Source organism: Perissodus microlepis, chromosome 7, assembly GCF_051167445.1.
Source record: "Perissodus microlepis isolate ML-2025 ecotype Zambia chromosome 7, ASM5116744v1, whole genome shotgun sequence".
NCBI lineage: Eukaryota > Metazoa > Chordata > Actinopteri > Cichliformes > Cichlidae > Perissodus > Perissodus microlepis.
In genome coordinates, this window is record NC_140467.1 from 53,764,015 (window position 1) to 53,788,253 (window position 24,239).

General features: G+C 42.5%; 1 protein-coding gene across 3 annotated transcripts in view; it reads left to right on the top strand.

Annotated features, from left to right (window-relative positions):
• Window positions 1-932: 932 nt before the first annotated feature.
• Window positions 933-24,239, top strand: part of zfyve16 (zinc finger, FYVE domain containing 16) — a 41,273-nt gene continuing 17,966 nt past the window's right edge. For 2 of the 3 annotated variants that reach the window (XM_084935982.1, XM_084935983.1), the window contains exons 1-6: window positions 933-1,127; window positions 5,785-5,894; window positions 7,975-10,070; window positions 15,245-15,341; window positions 19,764-19,940; window positions 20,030-20,169. In XM_084935982.1, coding sequence (XP_084792108.1) covers window positions 5,825-5,894; window positions 7,975-10,070; window positions 15,245-15,341; window positions 19,764-19,940; window positions 20,030-20,169 — 2,580 coding nt within the window. In that variant the 5' untranslated portion in view covers window positions 933-1,127; window positions 5,785-5,824. The remainder of the gene's footprint in view (window positions 1,128-5,784; window positions 5,895-7,974; window positions 10,071-15,244; window positions 15,342-19,763; window positions 19,941-20,029; window positions 20,170-24,239) is intronic. The other variant, XM_084935984.1, reaches the window with a different exon arrangement.

Genomic DNA, 24,239 nt, shown 5'->3' on the forward strand with positions numbered 1-24,239 from the left:
CTTTTCAGTCGCATCTTATGTCAGGTGACCTCAATCGTTCACATGTTAGGGTGGGTTAAGGGATCACGCTGATTTCACCTGAAACCACTAGTGGTTTTTTCACACCTTATGTGATGAGTCACATGATTAATAGTGGGTCAATTACCCCCTCCTAAGGGACACTACCAACTAAGATTTAAATATCTGTGACTCTCCACTTTTTAGCCTTGGATGAGAGGTGAAATGTCTTCAACAAAATTAAAGAAGTCCAGCTGTTTCTTTTTAAGGTCCTAAGATTCCTCTGGGCAGAAATACCTTGTTGATGCTACAGGTCAAAAGAGACAGGCCAGGCTGCTTTGAGTTCACAGGACGGACACAAAAATACAAATAACAACTTGTTATAACATAGGTATGCAGCAGATGACTCTTATTGTTTCACAGTAAGATCCACCATTGCTTGTCGTTGATAACTGTGAACAAACTCATCTGGAGCTATCACACATGACATGAAAGATGGCTATCGTGTTGCCATCTACTCATTTCTGAAGTCCCATTTTGAAACTTTGAGATGAGCCTTTCCAGCATCACAATCTCAGTATTAAAAAAAGAAGAGGTGATGGGAAATGGAATGGTTCTTATATAGCAAAATAATAAAATAATAAATTGCTATTACACAAAAGCACAAGGCAGCCCTTGTTCAACTTCCAATTTTTTATTCTTTATTTTTTTAGAATAGAAAATTATATTTAAAAAAATAACAGAGAAATTTACAGTGATTACCTTTAAGAAACTCTAATGTTTCAGAACTTGCCTGAGAAAGATTTTGTCAAGTTTTTTTTTTTAATTTCTCTTTTGTATGTAGCTCCCAGGAAGAACAAGTTTACTCACCACCACTTCTGCGCTGGTGAGTAAACTTGTATGCCAGCCACACAGCCTAAGCATATCCTGTGACCTCCCGACAGTCTGCATGTTCAAGATGGCCGCTTAAGTGGAGAATTTACACCTCTCCAGTAAAACTAATCCAGCAGCTAGCTGGCCAAACGACTTTTACCGTGGAATTACCCTAAGATACCAGCAACGTTTTCTTATGCGTTACATCTGAAGAGATAATAATTGTTGAGGTTCGACACATGGAGTAAAACATACTGGTAAGAAATTCGTTAACTCCCCCCCCCCCCCCAGTTTGGTAGCCACATTAGCTAGCCTGTTCAGTAACAACTAACGGGCTAATTTTTAGCAACACCTGGCGTAATCGTGCTAATTTCAGTAGACGTACAACAGGCAGTCCAAAGGTGGCTCACCTTTAAACAGTTAGCCAGAGTTAGCTGTAAAAATAGGACTCTGGCTAACTGCTAAGTGGGTTTGTTAATGTGAAATGTAAGTGCTAATGTTACCTGCTAACGTTTCATATATGATGGGTTTGCTAGTTTGTTTACCTTACTCGCTCTTATACTGCCTTTTTGGTTTGTGAAAACTGTTTTAAATGAGAGCAAGAAAAATGTATGTAGTATGTGTTGTTTACGCCACAACCGATATTTGTAACTTCAGCTCTAAACAGCCATAGTGAATGTGTTTGTACTTCTCGTTTCATATTATGTCATTGCATTTTGCCAGTCTCATAAGCAGTGAGCAGCAGAACGACATGAATTTTAAATGACAGAATACTTATCAAACCTCAGTTCAGAGGGTTGTTGAGACTTCATCCTTCCCTTAAATATTAAACCTTGTTGGAAAGAAAAGATGGTTACTGAATGACAGCAGCAAAAAGAGGCTCTCTAAGTAAGACCGGAAAAAGAAGTTCTTCCCACTTTGTGGGAAGCTTAGTGGAGTGAAAGAAAATTTTTCTTTTTTTCTAGCGTTCCAAACGTCAGCTTGTTACTGTAATTACTAGAAAAACATTTACTGAGAAAAAGCTGGTGGAATTCCTTAATTAAACCACGTGTTCAGAAAGCTCCAACGTGAAGAAAAGTGAAATTAGTATCTGCTCCTATCCACCACTGTTTAGTGAAACATCTTCAGCAAAACTACAGAAGATAAAATAAGATATGGAGACTATTAGCTTAGTCTGACAATGTTTAAAGCAAGCCATTCCTGGGGCTGGTTGGTTTGGACACTGAATTATTATAAACATTAATTATTTTTGTACCATCATCATGTCTGTTTTCTGCTACAGGAAAGGTTGCATAAAAGCACAGGGCTAAGCATAGTTCTGAGAATGTTGATATGTTTGATTTTCTTCATTGCAGCCACCACATACTCATTTAAAAAGCTTACAGAAACACTCACTGATTTACTAGCATCGTTAAACGTACAGAGGCACAAACACATACACAAGAACACACACCTAATCTACCTCACAGAAGATACAGTACTTACAGACCTATTTTCAAACATATAATATAGGGTATATAAATACAGTGAACACGTTTAACTCTTTGGCAGATGTTGTATGAAGTTAAACTATTAAAAGCATTGCTATTTCTAAAAGGGAAACCAATGAGTAGTTCATTTTGAAAGACCAGTATTTTTTCTCTTTTAAGTATTTGTTATTATTTCTTGTCCGATTACTTGGTTAATCAATGGCATAGTCAATTAGTGAAACAATCAATAGCTGCATCCCTATTTATTTCCTTTTCTTTGTTCATGGACCTTTACTTTAAGAACTATGTAGTGATAAGCTTTATGAGTTAAGTTGAGACATTGAAGTTGTGGGAACTGCATTCTAGTACCAGTCTGTACCTTAGCACTACTGTGAATCATTCATACACGTATCCTTCTTGTGGTGTTCCTGTTAAGTTACCCGAGGATTGTATATCACCTAGTTCTCCTTTCATTTATCGCTTCCGTCTGGTAAAAGTACAGCTGAACTACTACTACTTCTACTACTACTCTTCAGCTATAGACTATTGCGCTACACAGACGAGACATAGTTGTCATTAAGTAGTGTAAAAACCCACAAATCACAATGAGTAATAGTTGAGTGACATCAGAACTCACATGGTTCATATCATGTGATGGCTGTGAAACTGGTTTGTGTGAGGGTGACAATTCATAGTTGATACGGGTTTGTATACACTCTCAGCTTTTTGAATTCATGTTGGACTAAATTCTAAGTAAGATGGAGGCTTGCTCTGAAAACAATGACTTGTGTACTAAGGCTTGGTGATTGGATGAATATATCAGCTATCGATGATAGGCTTTTTGCTGATTGTTTTTACAAGAGCGATTTATTTATTTATTTATTTGACCATGAATAAGTTTGCTAATAATGTTGGTTGAAGCTAAGAGTCAACAGAAAAAATAATAGCACTGTTTTAACAGCACCCTCTTCCAGCTTCCAGCAAATGCACCCTCCTCAGAGTGCGCACAAATGCAGCGATTCATTTACTCCAACTTATAACAGAAAGAATGAAAGGCAGTAGCCTATGTTCAGAAAAGGAACCCCACATTTTATTTAAATTAAAAACTCCACAATGCTGGGGAGGGAAACAAAGAGAAATTGGCTTCTTTTTTCCACCAACGGTTACAGGCTGTTCCAGTGTTTATCTGTCTTACACACTTCACCAAACAAAAAATACAAAATTAAACAAAAAGTTAAAAATCTCCGATAAAATGGTAAGTCTTTTGGCAATTTGGCGCATCTCAAGAAAATAAATAAATACATTAATTAATTCATAATCTAAAAAGTAGCTATATTAATACTGAAACAAACAAGAAAAGAAAGTAAAATATTCCCTCCAAACAAAACTTTCTAAATGTGCAAATAAGTTCGTGGATGATTGCTCTGCCCATCAAAAAGTCTGTGCCTGCGTGAATATATTGCCTAACATCGGTTGGAAAATTTTTACATATCTCCCAACCTTATTTTGTTCATAATACAAGATAATTTGGTACAAGATTCAATGATGTACTAATTGATATTAAGATTAATGTCTATGTCACCAGTGCTGTCTTTACTTCCTCCAGCTGACACTCTGGATAGGGCTGGGCCATATCATACTGTTCACGGTAATACCGGTATAATGTTGGGCAACGATAAGAAAATGAAATATCACGATAGAATATGGGTAAAACGCGCATGTGCAGTGCCTTTGTTTTCATACGCACATGGTGGAAAAAGCATGGCGGCGACGGAGAATAAGAAGGGCGAACGCGGATCGTTGAATGAAACAGATGAACCAGAATTGGTTTGTAAAAATGCTGCAACTTCAATGGTGTGGAACTGGTTAAACTGTCAGCAAGGAATTTGCATTTGCACTGTTAAATTTTTATATAACTTTAATGCACATAAAAAACAGCTGCTTGTTTAAGCAAAAATACATTGATGGGGTTTTTTTGCACTAATAAAGTTGTGGAGTTGCAAAGTGTTTTGTCTAGTGTCAATTATATTGTCAGTTATATCGTTATCGCAAAATTTCAAATGTATATCGTGATAAATATTTTTGGTCATATCGCCCTGCTCTAGTTTGCATTCAAGACACTGAACAACACTTCACGAGTGAATCAGTAACCGCATTCAAGTGTTGAATTATCACACCCATTATCACAAATATTAATCTGGTTGGCCCACATGGTAAATAATGGACCTGAGTGTAATTATTAAAGAGTTGGCACTTCCTTTTGAAATAAAGTCAACAAACAATAACAATGGAAGTGATGGCATCAGTAGATCACATGACTGCTATTTATTTACTGTAACACAGAACTGTGTCCTTGTCCTTATTTCTTGCAGTAGTGGCTTCTGTTGCTTTTTTCTTTCTTTTTTCTTCCTTAACTCTTAGTCCCCTTATTGCCTACTTAAACCATATGTCTGAATAATAATTGTTATGTCTTGATGCATGCTCAATCATCCAGGTAAGTAAATCTCCAAAAGTTGATTCTGTTCATCTGAACATAGCGTTTTGTGGGAGAAACGTTTTGTCACTCTTTAACAACAATGGTCAAGTGGTTGTTGATCAATGGTCATGAGAATTTGCATAATTAAGATTAAGGAACTGATCTCCCAGCCCATTGTTCCTTCAGTGGGCTGGTTTCAGTCGTTATGCAAATATACTGTTTATAAGATTGGGGAAACCTGCAGTCAGCTGAGACTGAAGAAGTCACTTGGATGAGTGACGAAACGTTTCTCCCACAAAACTCTACGTCCAGATGAACAGAATCAACTTTTGGAGATTAATTGTTATGGTTTTCCATTGACTGTTTTGTGTTAATCTCTGGGTTCCTACTAATGTAGCTTCTACCATAGCCTTGTTCTTTTTCTGTTAGCCACTTTGATTGTTTTTCCTTATTTATACTTGCTTTTCTTTTTTTTATTTGTTACCAGAGGGGATCTCCTAAAGAGGAATATCTAAATTTTCACTGCAACATAATTATGGAATTTTAGTGTTATATGAAACTGTGCTTATTTAACACTAATGGAACACAGTTATTGCTGTGTCTTAAGCTGATAAAGATTATAATGTCAGAGATTTCTGCTTCTTCACCTCCAAACAACAGCATTATCAGCTCATTTTAGCCACTTCACACTATCGTCATGTCACTTTCTGCAGAGTACTGACAATCTACCACTAAATGGGATGATCCCTGCTAAAGATATTCATTTGCAGCTCAGCGTCATGTGCATTTGCACTTTTGTTGTCTTTACCGAGGTCCTTGACTGGTGTAGTAAATGTTTACTAAGCTGTGGTTGGCATGTTAAGTGGATTTTTACTCCACCGCCCAAACACCAAAGAACCTGAAAAACAATCCAACATTTGAAGTAATCCTTTCTTCACCCAACAGACCTGTTTTTGTTTTTCTTTTCAGAAACTGTAGGGCATAAAAAGCCTCTTTCCTTTAGTGCAGCATGGACAGCTTCTTCAAGGCAGCTGTATGTGATCTGGACAAGCTGCTAGATGACTTTGAACTCAATAGTGGTAAGACCAGTCACACATCACATGGACAGTAACATCTGATAAGGGATAGACATGATTCATTGTTAATGGATTTATTCATTTTATAGTTTATCTCAGTAAAGATATAACAACTGATAACACAAGTAACAAAGAATGTGTATGGAATTATTATATTATACTATTATAAGCCACGTGCGAGAAAAAACATAATCTGAGCAAATAATTTCATTTCACAGGTGCAATTAAATTCCCTGTGTTTAAATTCAATAACTCACATGCGTAGAACTTAGCAGCCATGCACAGAAAGAAGCCATCGCGAACACAAGAGTGTCTGCTTTGAGTCTGCTGCAGTTTCACACTCTCGTGGGTAGTCCTCGGCAGGATTGGACTGACTTTTGACTGTTTGGAGGCGGAGCCCAATGGAAGTGTGTGTCCTATTGGTAATTTTGATGCTCAGTTCCGGTTTTGGCATTAAACTGAGTTACACTGTAGCAGCAACAGAAGCATTGTTTAAAACTGTACTTCTTTACAATTTGGAAAATAAAGTTTGCCAAATTAATTATCAACAGTTGTTGATTGCTGGGTAGCAGTAAAAATACTGACAACTGTCACTGAATTACTTTGATGCTAAAGAAAATCCTTTAAACCAGAGGATTAAGGAACTTTTGAAGCTATGGCAGTGCTGTTGTCCCAATGTGTTGTACAGTACTCCATAGCTTTTATGATTTAAAAAAAACAACAGCAAAAAAACCCTAACTCGTAATGAGAACCAGGAAAGGGAGTGAGAAATTAGAACTTTCGCTAAAATACATACATTTAAAAAAGTTGCTCAATCTGCAGCCAACACATGTAACTGTACATACCATAAGTTGGAGTGCTTCACAATGTGCCCTAGATTTCTGCGGTTTTAGCATTTTTTCTCTCCCCAGTGTTAAAGTGAAGCCAGTGATAAAAAGTCAACAAATCCTCAATACAGATGTGTATCAAAGATCAAGTCTTTCATACTGATTTTTGATTTATTTAACAACTGATAACACAAGGAACTGATGTTTTTGTTTATCATACAGCAGATTAATGGGACAGCAGTGCAGAGACTTGCATTAGAATCTTCTGCTTTTAAACATTTCTTCAGCATTAAAGTAATTCAGTGACAGTTGTCAGTATTTTCACTGCTAAGAGCAACCAACTAACTTTTGTTTTTGTGAGCACTGCTCAGAAGCGGCAAAAAAGAGTAAATCAGACAATCTTTACATCTTGGGAAACAAGATATTTAAAAGAGATGATGTTAAAAAAACACCACATTTTGTGCAACTTCTTGGTCTGTGTTACAAAACTAGCAACCTTTGTCACACCAAGTTAACATGCATACGTTATACACACACACATCTATATCTACACACAGACACGCGCATAGATGTACATGCATACGTACACATTCATCAGTGTACCTACAGACAAATATTTTCTCTTATCAGCAACATGCTGATATTTTCATTCTATACAATAGGGCCCAGTGACTTCTTTTTTTCGCCAGGCAGTGCATATAGCAGAATATATATAGCAGAATCTCTGTCAGGTCTGGAAGCCAGGAAGGAAGACTCTCACTCAGGCAAAGCCGTGTCCCATCTGGAGACACCGGATTTTATACTCAAACCTGTGATTCAATGATACTTTGTCAAACATCCAAGGTTTAGCCAAAAATGGTGTTTCTTCTAGAACTAACAACAACTGCAGTGTGTTTGTACTCTTAGCACATTTAAATAAGTTTTACACATTTGTCTTTATGAAGACAAATGGCTGTCTTCATTTGTCATGTTACTGGCATGCAGTAGTCTGTTTACTGGAGGGTCACAGGATGCCTAAGTAACCAAATTACTTTGTTAGAACTTAGCATTTTTTGCAGTTAGTAAATATAACCATGTATTTGTATTTTAGCACTCATGGTTCGGATAGCAGCACAACTTTGACCCCAGAACCACATTACCAGATTGGGGAAAAAAACACCAAAAAAAATCTAGCAAAACAGAATTGACGGTGCCAGTGTATCAAAAGTACAGCTCAAGTGTAATTGAATTAACTGTTTTCCTTTTTTGGATTGCAGAGGAACACGAAGGCAGGCCTGTTTCCCTGAAGCCCTCTGTGTACCCCTTCTCCTCACTTGGCCCTCAGTGTTCACCTACAGAGCTGTCCCCAAATCCACCAAGCCTCCCGGACCTTAATTCTCTTCATTATGGATTGACACCCAGCTGTCCTGATGGTTCTGCCAGTCATAACCATAACCGCAGCACTGATAGAGAGGTCAAAGGTCAGCCTCTCACTGGTGTGGACCTTCTGTTGTCTGTGGATCGCAGGTCAGCCAAAAGCTCTACCCCTCCCTGTCCAGACAGAGCTTTGAAACCTGTCTGCGACCTTGTGAATGACACAAGCTCAGCCATTCTGGTCAGGTCCAGTAGCCACGATGCCTTCAGTAAGCTGGACATTGTGGAAAAGCAAATGGAGGAAGAGGAAGCACTGCTTGTGGATTTTAACAGCCCCGAAGTAGGACAAGAGCAAGAGGGTGCATGCCATAGTCGAGACACCCAAAAAGAGCAAACCCTTGTAGGGAATGGAGAGGTACTGTTGAGTCTAGATTTACATCAGCAGAGTGGTGGATACTCTGCCTCACTCAGTCTGCTTGATGTCATTCTCCCCGCAGCAGTGGAAAGGAGCTGTGATCCCGCAGATCATTCACTATCTTCAATAGCTACTGACTTAGCTAATAAAGAGGAGGGGGACAGTGAAGGGGGGGCTATCTCTGACCAAGTAGTTGAGAACTCTGTGGAACAGAGTGATCTGGATCCTGTTGATGGTGTTAAAAAAACTAGAACAATCAAAGTTAGTAAAGAGAATGAGTCTCATGAAGTCTTGGATGAATGTGAAGCAGAGTGTCTTCCAGGTCAGGAATCCAAAGCCTCACACAGCAAGCCGGTAGCCCTGTCATGTTTACCCATAGCTGTGTCCATGTGCGGCGCTCTTGTGAACCCAAAGACCACAGAAGATGATTCAGGGGAAGCTGAGCTATGCATTGATGCAGATGTGTCTGAGAGCACAGAGGCAGAATCCCTGTCAGGCCTGGAAGCCAAGGAAGAAGAGTCCCACCCGGAGGCACCCGCTTCCCACCCGGAGGCACCCGCTTCCCACCCGGAGGCACCCGCTTCCCACCCGGAGGCACCCACTTCCCACCCGGAGGCACCCACTTCCCACCCGGAGGCACCCGCTTTACCTGCTTTTGTGGTCCAGGAGGTTGCAGAGGGCAGACAGTCTCCAGAGGGGCAACAACAGATTTTTCTTGACGCTTCTACAGATCTTACCTCCACCAATTGTTCAGAAACCAGCCTAGTAGATCCTCCAGAGTTTGGTTTCGAGTACCTCCCTGAGAGCGACCAGGCTGAGCTGCTGGTTACAGATGAGGAGTTGGATGCTTTCCTGCAAGCACATGCTGAAGCAGAACAGGGTGTTTCTTATCCTGAATCTCTCCCAGAATCAAACAGGGCTCCAGAGGAAGGGCTTGTAAAACAGGACTTAGAAGGTCTACCTTTTCCAGAAAGTGATCAAGCAATATGTGTATCTGCAGAGGGGAGCATTAACCCTGGTGCTCTATCAGTATCAGAGGACTCTTGCAGACCTTGGCAAGACTATTCTTCTGGGGTAAGCTCTCTGACCAGCAACACTTTCCAGTCCCAGCACAGCAGTAGCCCTGATCTACAACCCTCCTATGGAGGTGCAAGACCTAAACAGCTGCAGTGCCAAACTGCAAGATCTCCAGCAGCAGGAGAAGAGGAAGAGGGGGAGCTGGCTCAGATGTTAAGTGCTTCTACAACAGTGCCAAGTACTGCAGAGGATGGAAAACGTTCACCAATAAACCCCAGTATTACAGATGAGCATTCCATCAACTTTAGGGATTCTAACCCTTCATATGCAACTCAGGAGGATCAGGATTACAGTGTGGTGTATGATGAACTGTCAGAACCCCCACCTTACCCTGGGGAGTTTACCACAGACAGTGCCAAGGCAGTGAGCTGCAAAAGGGAGGGAGTGGAGGAGCTAGGGAACAGACAGCCTGCTTGGGTGCCAGACTCTGAAGCTCCCAACTGTATGAAGTGCAATCAGAAGTTCACTTTTACCAAAAGGCGGCATCACTGTCGTGCCTGTGGGAAGGTATGTTAGTCACTGAATAGAATGTATTTTACACTCGAATATTAGATTGTGTCACCATCATTGTCAGCTGTAAATACAGTGTGGCTGCAATTAATGGTTGTTGTGACATGTTGTCAAATGGCTTTTTTCTCTGGCTGGCCGTTAAAAAAAATCCAGTGGCTTTCAGTGAGAAAGAGTCAGATTCATTAATTTAGAGCCACATAAATTCTGTGGGGTGTGTTTTTTTTTTTTTTTTTTTTTTTTTTTGTGGGGGGTTTTTGGCCAACACAAGTCATTCCTTTTTTGCCCGTTAAGGCCCTTGGCCTAATCTGATTTCAGGGTCAACTTTATCCTGTATTATGATACCAGAGTTTTTTTTAATTATACCAATAACCACAGTCAGCCTTGAGGAGTCCATATTGGTTGTACCTTGTTCCTCTCCTTCAGGGAACAGAAGTTATAGACATAACTATTAATTCCCTTTCAGTTGATTCACTCGGTACAACACATAAGTATGGGACATATATACACGCCCCGCAGAGCAGCCACCGAACCGGAATCGGACCACCACCACCTTAGCGAGCGATAGATCCAGCAGAAAGGACAGTATGAGCCACCGAAGGGGCTGTAACGTCCAACCGATAAAACCGCACAAAAGTGTGTGGTGATGCCCAACTAGCTGCCGCACAAACTTCAGCTTATAGGCACCCCTTTGAATAGAGCTCATGAGGTTGGCATCCCCCTGGTGGAATGAGCTCTCACCCCCTGGGGCAAAGCAAGACCTTTGGCGCCGTATGCTAGTGAGATAGCTTCTATAATCCAGTGTTTAGACAGAACTCTACCTCTATTTGGATTAGTGAAGCAGACAAACAGCTGGTCACAGGCATCGCACATTCTGAGTGCGCTCAATGTAGGTGCGTGGCACACGCACTGGACAAAGAGAATGCATCCTCCTCTGCTCCTCAGATGCAAAAGGAGGGGAGCAAAAGCTCAGCAACTCAAACTCTAGATCGATTGTTGCAAACCAATCTCCCTGGCCGAATGCATTCAAGAGCTGTCTTGAACTTGTACGTTCGTAGGTACGTTTAAGACTCGCGGCTTGACCCGGAACTGCAACCGGTAACCCATGGCAACGGTTTGCAGCACCCACGGAGAGGGGGCGCAAATGCGCCACTGAGGGAAGTGAGCAGCCAGACCCACTGTCTGCGGGGCGTTGTCGCCCCCCCAGTGTGTCTGCAGGAGAATGCATCACCTGCCTGACCTGGCTCATTCTGCCTGCAGGCTGAGCATTTGTGATTGTTTGAGAATAAACAACACTCTTTATTGATTGTAACATGGGAACATGTACATCCATACATTTTGTTGGAGGCACCTAACCTGGGGCACAACAATGAAAAACAGCGGGAATTTTATGTGCAGGGGGTTTGTGCTTGGGAGACAGTGTTAGGAAAGTGCAGCGCCTTCTGGGGCTGACAACCTGAACAGAACTTAAGCAGCACCTCTTGGGCGGCAACAGAGGGGTAAAAGCAGCGTCTACCTGCCGCTCGACCCCTTCTCCAATCGAAACCAGAGCTAGGAGGGTTGAGGCTTCTTCCTCCTGGGCGTTGGGTCCCGCCAGGGGCCCGAGGGTTGGCCTTTGCTCCAGACCGACTGGCATGGAGCTCGGGCCGGAGGATGTGCTCCCGCTGGCGGCACACCCACTGCAGCAGTGGGCGCCGATCTCTTGCCAGTCGGCAGAGGAGCGGCGGGCCTGTGAGAGCTAGCTGTGGGCTTGGCCTTCGCCTGACGTGTGGGAATGATGTCGTGCAGAGCTTCAGTCTGCTTCTTCCTCAGATCGAATCTAGCCCGAATGGCTTCAAGTGAATGTCCGAATAACCCAGCTGCAGACACTGGTGCATCCAGATATACAGCTCTGTCTCTATCCGGGACATCAGAGAGGGTCAGCCACAGGTTCCTCTGCGCCACTACTGATGAAGCCATCCCTCTGCCTAGGGAGAGCGCTGCACAGCGGGACGCACAGAGGATGTAATCTGTGGCAACTCTGACCTCGTTAAAAAGAGGTGCCAGCGGGCTGTCATCGGGAACCAGCGATCCGAGCTCCACCAGGCACTTTGCCTGGTACATCTGGAGCATGGTGACGGAGCTCATGGCGCGAGCAGTGCAGGCCTGAGCCCGATAAATCTTCTCCAGCTGCGAAGCAGAGAATCTGCAGTGCTTGGACGGCAGAGTTGCGGGGCCGCTGACACCATGGTTATGGGACAGGGCCAGATAAGCAGCCAAGGACCAACTCCATGTACTGTCCATAGCCGGGCACAGTGACGCGGACAGACATGTTTGTCCCATGATGCTGTTAGCTTGCAGACAAAGTCTGGGAACATGGGAAGGCAGTTTATGGCCGTTGCGGGCTCCGGTGGGAGGAAAAAACCCGCGAACCGTGACGGCTTCTGAGCTGGAGGAGGAGAGGACCAGTCCACCTGCAGCTTCTCAACAGTACGGCGAAACAGGGAGAAAAGACAGGTGTCATCGTGGCCGACCAGCGCAACAGCAGTGGCGGCACATTGGGCCGACAATGAGCTCTCCCGCTCATCCTCCGACAAACCATGGATGTCCAGGCCGATGTCCAGCACGTGATCGTCTTCCTGGGGAGCGCTGGCGGGCTCAACCCAAGCTGAAGCCCGTCAGCGCCCCTGCATGGTTTCGGCTCGTCATCGGCTAACCTGTCAACATATTCCATGTGGTCAGCCCAGCTAATTGCGGGGACATCGACCGGATAATTCTCGTCTTCGGACTCGGACGAAGCCGGGGCTCCAGACTCGGAAAGGAGAGGGTCATGCCGTGCAACAGCAGAGCGTCCCAGCACTATTTCCACAAACGCCACCGCGTGTTTCCAGGATCGAGCGCCGGAGCTAGCGACAAAACGCACAGGCTTCAGGCTCCGTCAACGCTCTCCTAGCGTGGATGATCCCCAGGCAGACAGGGCAGGCATTGTGCTGGTCGCTGTTGTGCAAAGAGAAATCGCATCCCTGAAGACGGGGGTGAACAGAAGATTTCTGCTTTGCTCGCATCAGTTTGGAGTCCATTCCAAAACGCAAAGCCAAACGCTGCACAGGAAAACTCGAAATTAGCACTCCGCGGGCAGCCTACGGACCAACTGCGTGGTGGAGGTTGACACCAACAGGGGCAGTTACGCTAAGTTCAAGTCGGCAGACAGTGGAGCTAACTAGTAGCAGCTAGCTAGCCCAACTCAGCAGAGGTGTTCTCAGCGAGGTGAAGAGCATAAGAACTGAAGCATGACCGTGATGACAGCGGCTATATGTGCAGGCGGGTCCGTGTGCATGTCATCACATGTCATCCGCCTTAAAGGCGTGAGTAAAGGTTTTTTCAGCCAGGACACGCAAGGGCGTGATATCCCATACTTAGGTGTTGTACCGAGTGAATCAACTGAAAGGGAACACCAGTGCCTAGCATGCGAAGGTATCACTTTCAAAACTGGGAGGTGATGCAAATTCCTGGATGGGTTGCGTCAGGAAGGGCATTTGGCCTAAAATTTATACAAGTTCAGACATGCAGATCTATTCACTGTGGCAACCCCTTGCAAATAGCAGCTGAAAGAAGTCAACTTCTGCAGTAATAGCCAAGCAAAGTGTAATTAGTCAGCTACTAGCCGCACAGCATTTACCTGACTTCGGTAGCTTTGTTAAATGCAAGTGTTCAGGTAGACAAAGAGTGCTACATAATAAAGCAATACAGCTGTTGTTTCACAAAATTATTATTCCTTTATTTATCCAGGTAAATATCTCATTGAGATTAAAAATGTAATTTGTAAGAGAAACTTAAACAGTTTAATGCCGTTAAGCTGGGCATACACTGTGCATTTTTTTTCAGTCACGTTATTCAGCTCCTGCTCAAACTGTACAATTAAATCGCAGGGGCTAGAGGATCGTCGGTCATGATGCAGGGTCTCACACTATATGGCCCGATGCTCTGATGCGACCTGAGTGCTCACACTGTGCGTCCATAACATGAACCTTATAACACTAAATCTGTCTCTTGCTCTCCCTCTCTGTCTTTACTCACACAGACACACACACCACCACCATCAACTTTGCTAAATTGCTTATGAAAAACATTGACCAGGCAGCTGCAGTTGAGCAGCAATGTCCATACAACTCTTTTCATAGTTGGTGCAGTCATGATAAAGTTCTACAAGTTATGCCTCTATCGCTTGTGTCCAGATCACACGCTGCACTGCCAAACTGCAAGATCTGCTACTCCGTCTTTCCACTTCCATTTCTGTTTGCGCATGCGCAGTGTGAGAGGCTGCGTTGACAACCTCACAAGGGCCAACAGGATTTCAAACAGGTTTGATTTCCTTGCGAGCATACGATTGATGATCGGGAGCTATTCGTGAGGTGTTAATCGCTTCTCGTTACCCCATGTATACTCCACGATGCACGACACACAATTAAGGTGAAACTTGGGCCGATCCCCAAAACGGTCGCACAACTGAAAAATATGCTCAAAATGGGCCAAAAATCACACAGTGTATGCCCAGCTTTACAATTAAACAGTTAATTGACTCAGAAATGCAGAGTTCACTGTTGAATAATCAGATTTTTCCTGATTACTTTATACAAAAAAAATCTGAAAACTGAAAAGCATCCATCATAAAAATCTAGATCCCAACAGTGATTCTGATAAATAAATGTAAATCTTATGGATTTCACCATAGAAATGATTACCTAATGAGCTTCTTATAAATGCCTGTTTTGCATTGCCTGTTTTTTCTTCTTATAATAATAATAATGGATTGGATTTATATAGCGCTTTCTTGTGTAATTCAAGGTATTTCTGGAAGTTTTTAGCATGTAAGGGTAAAATTTCTGATGAAGTGAGGACCAAATATAGCACAGTGAATTGATGTAAGCAGAAAGCATGAGTCAGCAGTTCTTTTTTCAGCTTTTCTATAGGTCTGTGCTGAGTTAAGTCCCTCAAAGGCCTCTTATTAAATCAGACATGATTAGGTTCTACTATTGTTTATAGCACAATCTTATGCTGTTTGAAGGACCAGATAGACAAACACGTTTCAACATCCTGTTAATTGTTGTCTTCTTCCAGACGTGAATTTACTGTCCATGCAGATTGCTGTGTAGCGTATCTATGCCGTCAATGTCATCCTCTCTCCTCTGTGGCAGGTTTACTGTGCTGTGTGCTGCAACAGGAAGTGTAAACTGAAGTACCTGGAGAAAGAGGCTCGTGTATGTGTTCTCTGCTTTGACACCATTCACAGAGGTAAGGTTCTTGTTTGGTTTATTTGTATGCCTTTATTAAGATCCCCATGTGTTGTACCATTATAAAATACATGATTATATAGCGAGTCAAACAGGTGGTGGGCGGCGTGCAAGGGGTCACCTGTGATGGCCCTGGTGAGAAATTGAGACAGAAGGAGTTGGCAATAGCCTCCAGGGGTGGCAGAGGGCAGTAAATGATTTAACTGCTCATCCAAACATGAGTGAGTAATGAAATTAAACTGTATTATGAAAATAAAGAAAGTAAATAAAATACAATAAATAAAGACAATAAAAATATTATTTGTCCTTTTGTGAGGACCAGTTTCAGGGCATGAGAAAGTTAGAGCATTTGAGCTGGCCTTTATATTTTCCTCACATTTCTTTAAATGCCTGTTTTGGAGTCAAAACTTTTAGAGTTAAAGTTGAACTCAAGTTTGGACGTACTTAAATCTAACATTGTTTGCATTTTAACAATGGGTTGTGTTTCTTACATTAGTAGAAGGGAAAATGAGTTCTGATGGTTTTGTAGATTTGGTGTGTGTGTTTTTGTGCATGTATGTCTGTGTGTTCAACTATGCTAATGAATGAGTGAGTTTGTCTGTAAACGTTTAAAGGAAGATGTGGTGGCTGCATTGAAGAAAAACAAAGTTTTCCTCTGACTAGAAAGCCTAATTTCTGCTGTTCAGTACTGGAGGAATTTAAACTTTTACAAATTATTGCTTAGCTGTGTCTTTAATAAAACCTTTGTAACTTTGCTCTGCTTTACTTAAGCAGCATCAGGTAATGTTCTTATGTTGATTCATGGTTATCGATCTACTGCAGTATATTTTTAAGGTGGTTATCTTCTATAAAAATATAGGCCAGGAAAATCTCCTTCACGCTTTGTGTTTTGTCCTCAGTTACACAAAGGCATCTGTCGTGATGCTTACACCTCTGATGAAGTCTCACAAGTGTCAGCTTTGTTTTTATACATAGATATAAAAATATGGATATATACTGATAAATGATCAGAATTATAATATTTCTGACTGAGTCAAAATTGAATCAAATCGACCTTGCAAGGGAACTTGTGAATTGGAATTGAATCGATTATAGAAATCAAAATCAATACCCAGCCCCATTTCTATCCTAATGAAAACACATACAAGCTTTCCTTTAGTATTTAGGTAGGAACACAAAGCTGACAGCACAAAGCAAAGATAAGAATCCTAAATTTTGGGCGATGTAAATCAATTTACACATTAACATATTTATGAAGTTTCTTCGTTACAGTGATTCTACTGTATAAACACGAACAGGTAGAAACAAAGGCTGCAGCCTGACTGCTCATCCATTTGCTACCTGAAGTTTAGGGTCTGGCTGCTAGGCTGGCGTGTGCATTCAACATCACTCTGGGTTCTTGGCTAGCTTAGTGTTATCATGCTGTCTAGGCAGGTGCTTGCAATGAGCTGAATAATATGATGAAAGCCTTGAAATAAATATGGTCTAGTACACCTTATGCCTCTCTTTAGATTTACTCCTGCTTGCTCCAAGTATCAGTGCAATAGAGAGTGGTATAGCTGCCACAGTCAGCCTTCAACAGGCTACCTAATTTAAACATCAGACTAAGTTAACAGTTCATTTTTCGCTGTGTAAAACAAACAACGGTGGATTGGAACAGTTACAAAGTTAGCATTTCCTCATGCCGGAGCTTGTTGATCAGGTAGTTTCGTTTACTTTTTCCAGTAAAGGTTTAATGCTGATTACAGGATTAAGTGATGCTGTTTTGGAGACTGGGAAAAACATTTTCTTTAACTCTCCCTGAGCTCACCATCTTGGTAACAATAAAAGACGTGGAAATAGGCACCTTTTTTTTAGCTGGACTGCAGCAGTGATATGGAGAGAGATGAGAGATCGGAGTTGATTGCAGAGGAAAGTGATAACAGGACACTATTACTTGTCCTTGAGCTTGTGAGTCTATGTAGTACAGGACCACCGAGTGCAGTGGACATGTGATGCTCACATGCTGTCTAAATTAAGGAGGAGATGGTCCACTTTAGTGGCTTTTGGATGCTCGGGCAGTGTGTTGCAATCCTTCTCTTCTCTCCCTCACACAGCTCCTCCTCTCCTCCCCTCTCTTGCTTTCCTCTCCCTCACTGACATCAGTATACGAGGCTTACTGCATACACCTCAGCCTACAGCTAATAGCCTGTTATTATTTACGAGAGGAGCCGCTTCAGAAAAGCTGTGAGGACTGGTCTGATGTCAGTTAGCGAGAGAGATTTGTCATAACGTGGATTAATTGTGTTTTAGTTGAGGAGGAGATGATGAGGTAAGATGCTTCTTACTTGTAATGAATAAAATGTTGGAAACTTTGTACTGCTGCTGTGCTGGATTGTTTGAGTTTAGAATGTGTGCATATATTGCAAATCAGTGTTTTGTCTCCATTTTAAGTAATATATTTGGTTATGTTACCGTTGCACTGAAAATGGGGTCAGTAAATAGCCTTAAGCCTTGGTTGACTTTTTTTCTGCCATGTCATCCTTTCGTTGCACAGCAAGGTGAATAACTGTTCTTGCATTGATACTAATTGAATTATTGATACTAATTGAATTACTTAAAAGAAATTATAGAAACAAGGGTCTAAATAACCATAATATCTTTGTAATGTTTCAATCTGCTGTGGTTGCATTCCTGTGTTTTTGAAAGCGACATTGTTGTTGCTGTCATTACATACTGGATAAGTAAAGCTATGTGATACATAATCAATATAATACGACATAATTGCTTGATCAGCAGCGCTGAGAAAAGCTGCTCTGAAAGCCTCTCCACTATAGCCAGTTTTCCTGAAAGTAATAACTCATCTTATAGCAATGTTGGGGACTAAACCAATATCCAACTGGAACAGCTTTAGAAAAGCTGTTATGCTGATGTACGCTACAGTCCTACACCCCAACACTGAACTTTATGAATACAGAAACTTGAGAACAAGGCAAGAAGGAGTTTCAAATTTATACGTGTGTGTATATATAAGTGTACGTCCTAAAACTTGACCTCTTGATCAAGGATAGCGGTCACATTTTGTGAACATCTTGTGAATGTGATAGTTTGAGAACGTAGGATTTTGAAACTGATACCATCGGTGTATCGGCTTAAGGGTACCACTGGCTGCCACCAATTTTATTCTTTTAGTCAGTGAGCTAGAGGAAACATGTAGCGGCACTCTTCTGTATCATTCACCTGCTTCTCCTGCTGCATTAAGAGGGACTCCAACTCCACCATCTTGGACTGCAGCTGGTAATGATAGCTAGAGAGCCACACTTAAGGGAATGTGGAGCAGGTGGAAAGTGGTTCATGTTCCATAACAACACAATCACCGAGGCAGCAATACAGATGGAGGGCTACCAGCTGCAGTCCAGGACAATGGAGTCGATGTCCATCTGTAAGAGAACTAATTTGAGAGGCGTTTTGTTATTTGTCAGGATTTTTTTAATTAAAATTCCTGCAGTGGAAGTCTGTGTGAATATTATATACTTGACAAATTCAATATTTAAACTGCATTTAGACGCATTTAGATATATATCTGTGTTAGTCCATTATTGGTCAGATACTGCTAATATACTGTCCAGCTTTTTTTCAACAGGCTTCTCTGAAGAAACTTACTGATAGAGATGCTTTTTCCTTCTCCAGTGTCCTCACTTATTTTCCAAATCTGTAACAGAACCGCAAAAAGTGGAAGTCCTTTTTAATTAAACCAATGAAATATAGCTATAATAATATGTTGCAGTGCTCTCCTTTGTTCTCCACCACTTGCACTTTCTAAACACAACTTATTAATTACAGGAAAATTATTCACAATCTTGTAGCCATTGCAGTAGACATGTCCCCCCTTTTATCTTCTGTATGCTTTTTTAAATGTTGTTTTAATTTTTGTAACAACCATTAATTAATTGTAGATTAATTGTAGATTTTTTTTTTTTTAAAGGAAAAAGAAATATCCTGGTTCTTCGTAGCAGGGGACAAATTTAGGCTGAGTGGGCCTTATAGGCCTCAGTCACACAGACCTGTAAACTGGGCCACTTGGGAAAAATGTATGCTCTCCAACTGCAAGCAGTTGCTGGATTGCATTCAAAATAAAAGTTGTGCCTTACTACTAAAACCAGCATGTTTCAAAAGGCACAGCCTTTAATTACTTCTCCAGAAATACAATAAACTTTAATAACGAAAAATCATTAGACCACTGAAGTTTAGTTTACTCTAAAGAGGACTTGAAAATCTAAATAAAACCTCAGATTAGATTGCCTAGACAATCTAGACATTCAGACATTCATATTCAAGAAACTAGTCTCTACATCTAAATGAGTCAGGTAACTAGCTTTTTAGACTCGAGTTAACACCTTTAAAAAAAAATGAACATGCTTCTAACAGCATCCTTCTGTTGTAGCCCAGGCTCTGGAACGGATGATGAGTCCTACAGGTCCTAGCCCAAACCCAAATGTCCCATCTGAATACTGCAGCACAATCCCCCCTTTACAGCAGGCCCGTGCTGCTGGTACTCTAAACTCCCCACCACCTACTGTCATGGTGCCTGTGTCTGTTCTTAAACACCCAAGCAATGACGGTAAGGTTATTCTTACACAGTCTGCTTTACCTTTCACTTGTTTTCCTTAACTGTACCCCTGAAGACACTTCCTTTTTCTGTGTTATCAGGTTGTCCTCGTGAGCAAAAGCGCGTGTGGTTTGCTGATGGTATCTTACCCAATGGAGAGGTGGCAGACACCGCCAAGCTGTCTGTGATGAGCCGCAGGAGCTCCCAAGAGTTCAGTGGTGTCACCCCAGATGAGACAACAGTAAGGCAATCATCCTCATAGCTCATCTATCAGGATTCCACCTTTTTAGAACTTTATAACCAGGGGTGCACATAAGTGGTCCGCAGGTGCGCATTCACTGTCAAAATAAAAGACGCGCACCAGACAAGAAGTTGCAACGCGCGTTTGCGTACATATAAAAGGCACTGTTTTTGTCTGCTAGAGTGGGATTTTCACGGCATATTCTGCACCACATCTCTGTGCGTTCATCATTTGTTTGAAGCCAGCTCACCTCCTGCAACCACTTTTCCGAGAATACGCGCTTCTTTTGCGGTTTGGACTCCTTTGGACATTTCTTTGGAGATGGAGGAACACCAATGTAATTGCTTAAAGGAGCTTGCTTCTTCGACATCTTTAAGAGTTCTGAACAAATGTCTGTCCTCCTCCAGAAAATCTTATGTACCTAAACACGCGTTGCAACTTCTTATCTGGTGCGCGTCTTTTATTTTGACAGTGAACCCGCACCTGCGGACCATTTACTTACACCCCGGTTTATAACTCAACAAATGGCTCAAATTACTGATCCCTTGTTTTGGTATAAATACATTGTAAATACCTACACTCATTTAATAGCCAGTATTATAGTCAACATGCCCATCTGACTTGAAAGTTCAGTCACTACTGACCAACTAGTCCCAGCTAACTTGGGTTTCTCATTCTGTGGTCCCACAGACTCCACTCCTATGGCGTTATTTTTGTGCCACTATTCTGAGCGCACATAAAAAAAATTTGAGCACAAGTAAAAAAAAGTTTGCAGGTGCAAGTGTTGCATTTTGAGGAGAAATTTATTTTGAGCGAAGAAAAGCTGAATTTGAGTGAACAAAATTCATTGCTGTGTGCAAAAATGTATTTCAGTGTTTGCTATTATCCATACACACACACACAATAGCAGCCCCTCTCACTCAGTTTTTGTATTTGCGCTCACTCGCAATTTTTTTTTCTGCTCTTGCTCTTGACGAAGGCGGTCGCACTTTTCTCCTCTCCTCCTCTCCCTTACCTTCCCTGCTTAGCCTCTTATGTCCTAGTCTAGTCTCGTGGTTTTTTTGTATTACTTTTCCTTGGAACACTCTCTCACAGTCTGTTCTCTAAAACCTAAAAGAGAGGAATTATGGATTTGATCAACTGGTCCCTGAATGCAATTGACACCCCTTTCTCAACGAGAAGTTTGGGCTTGGGTGAGCCTGAGTGCTGAAGATATCTACCTATACGGAACCATGGTAACAGGGTTCTTGCTGATCGGAGCTGGCTTGGTCCTGACTTATTGAAGAATTAAAAAAGCGGAACCGGCTGTTCAAACCCCCACAAGGCTGCCCGCTGGGATTGAAACAATGGGAGAGGCGTGAGTTTCTCAAAATGGGCTCATTGAGTGCAGCACGGATAAGATCTTGGAAAGGCTTACGGCTGCCGTGAATACTCAGAATAAGATCTCTGAGTGCAGACTGGATTACATCTTGGAACGGCTCGCTCGGAATAACATCTCTGAGCACAAATTGGATGACATCTTGGGGAGGCTCACTGTGGTCGTGAGTTCTCAGAATCGGCTCTTTGAGCACAAGAATGACAACTTCACAGAGCGCAAGTTTGATAACATCATGGCAAAGCTCACGGCTCTCCAACGGGAGATTGAGAGACCAGTGTTGGACTGTTAGAACTGCTTTGAAATTCATATGAGCTGTTCGCACTAAAGTAAAAAGCACCATCACTTCATGCGGATACCCTTTCGGCGCCAGCTGCAGTCGCAAGGCTGGAGCCGAACAAGAACACCCTGATAACGACTGTGTTTAGTCTGTTCCTTCCCATTCCATGCAAGGCCACCTGGGTTGGCTGGAAGACTGTTTTCTTAGCCTAGCAGGGCGAAGGACACTGTCTCAGCTGAACTCTGGACACGCACACACATACATATACACCGATATGCACACACTCATCCCCCCTCCCTTTCCAAACGCCTTCGATGCTTGTTCCCTCCTGGGAACACGGCGGGTCTGTGCTCACGCTGGAATGGTATTCTGGGACAGCTGCCATCCTGCGCTGGGCAGGATGGCTGCTGTGTTTGCTTCGGATTGCTCCTCACCCCCCACCTGACCCTGTGGCTTGTCACGTGTTCCATAATGTTGTGCTGTGGACATTTATGTGCTTTTTTGTGCAGAGGAGTTTTTTTGTTTCCTGTTCTCATGCTGACCTCCCAGGAGCCCAGCATGAGTAGAGGTCTCTTTTTTTCCTCTTGTACTTTCCCATTGTAGTGTATATTTCAGTGTTTTTTTTCTGTAACGCTACCGATCTCCGACCTGTATCCCCATGTGATGTCTGTGTTGTGTGTGTAATGGGGGGGGGGGGGGGTCCTAGTTCACTGCAGGGCAACCTGCACGTGGCGAATAAAGCCTTGATTGATTGATTGATTGTTGCTCACGCTCTCAACATTTCTGCCCGTGCGCGTTCAACTCTTTGTGTACGCCGTTATATTTGTGCCACAAAACCAGCCAATCACAGACTTGGATGCAAAAATATCTGATTGGGTGTTCTGGTCTCCAATCAGCTCGAAATGACGAAATGCAATATCCCAGAATCCATTTCGTCCAAAACTCAAACGAGGCAGTGGCGGAGGAATACAGAGTGGTGGAGTTTGAAATCATTAAGACATCACATATTTCCATAATGCTCTAACGTTTTCGGAGATGCCTGTTACCCGCCAGCTGACCGCATAGCTGGACTGGCCATTGGGCATACCGGGCATTTGCCCGGTGGGCTGATGGTGTTTTTTCATTTTTATGTTTGTTTATTTTTGTAACGGTATAAACAATGAAAGGTGGTGGATTAGCCAATTGGTCATGATCAACTCTGGGCTGGACCAATTACAATACATCCGTATTGAGAGGAAAAGGAACGCGATTAGTACCGTACTTCAGCTAGAATGAAAAAAGACAAAGCTGGAGTTATTCTGTCTTTACGTTGCACAGCTGCCTCTTCTCCCCTCATTCTCTCTCCCTCCCTCTCCTGTTGCTACTTCAATCATAAAACCGATCAATGATCAGCTGTCTCTCTTGTTTGTTTATCTCCCACTTTGCGCCAGAAACAGGAAACCAGCGGATGTTGCGCTAAACAACAACAGCACGTTCAAGCTTGATAAGCTGTTGTTAGAATTTATTTAAAATTAATTTCTAGTATCAGCTGATGTTTGCTGGAGCCACAGCTGTAAAAGCTGCTGCTCATGGTATCGGTTTGGAAACATGAGGGTGATACAAATCATACATATATACCAACAAGACAGTGTACATCACTGTCACAACAGCGTTTGTTTTACCGCTCTGCGGCAGAGTATCACTTCCTGTTCCTGCTCAAACACAGTGGTGTTTCTGAGTAGCTTATTTGCTTAGCAATTTAATTAACAACTTTTAAATACATTCTTCTTTCATAGTATAATCTTCACGTGCTTCATCCGAAGCACACTTTCTGTGTACTCACTACCTAATTTATAGCCAAAGTATTCACTCACTGTCTCTGTACTGTTTCGCTAGCTTAGCTTAGCTCGTAGCCGACTCGTTAGCACCATGGCTACTTCACCTGTCCCTCCTGCACTTTCTTGCTCATTGTGTCAGATGTTTAGTTACTCCTCGGCCTCCTTTAGCAGTAATGATATCTGTAACAAATGTAGCATATTTGCAGCTCTGGAGGCCAGGATTACTGAATTGGAGACTCGGCTTCGCACCCTTCATTCACCCGTAGCTAGCCAGGCCCCTGTAGCTGGTGCAGCCGAAGATAGCGTAGGCCCCGCTAGCTGTTCCCCGGCAGACCCCAAGCAGCTGGGGAAAGAGGGCGGCTGGGTCACGGTGAGGAGGAAGCATAGTCCTAAACAGAAGCCCCAGGTACACCACCAACCCGTTCATGTGTCTAACCGTTTTTCCCCACTCGGTGACACACCCGCCGGGGGTCAAACTCTGGTAATTGGTGTTTCTGTTCTCAGACATGTGAAGCTAGAGACACCGGCAACCATAGTCAATTGTCTTCCAGGGGCCAGAGCAGGCGACATTGAAGGAAATTTAAAACTGCTGGCTAAG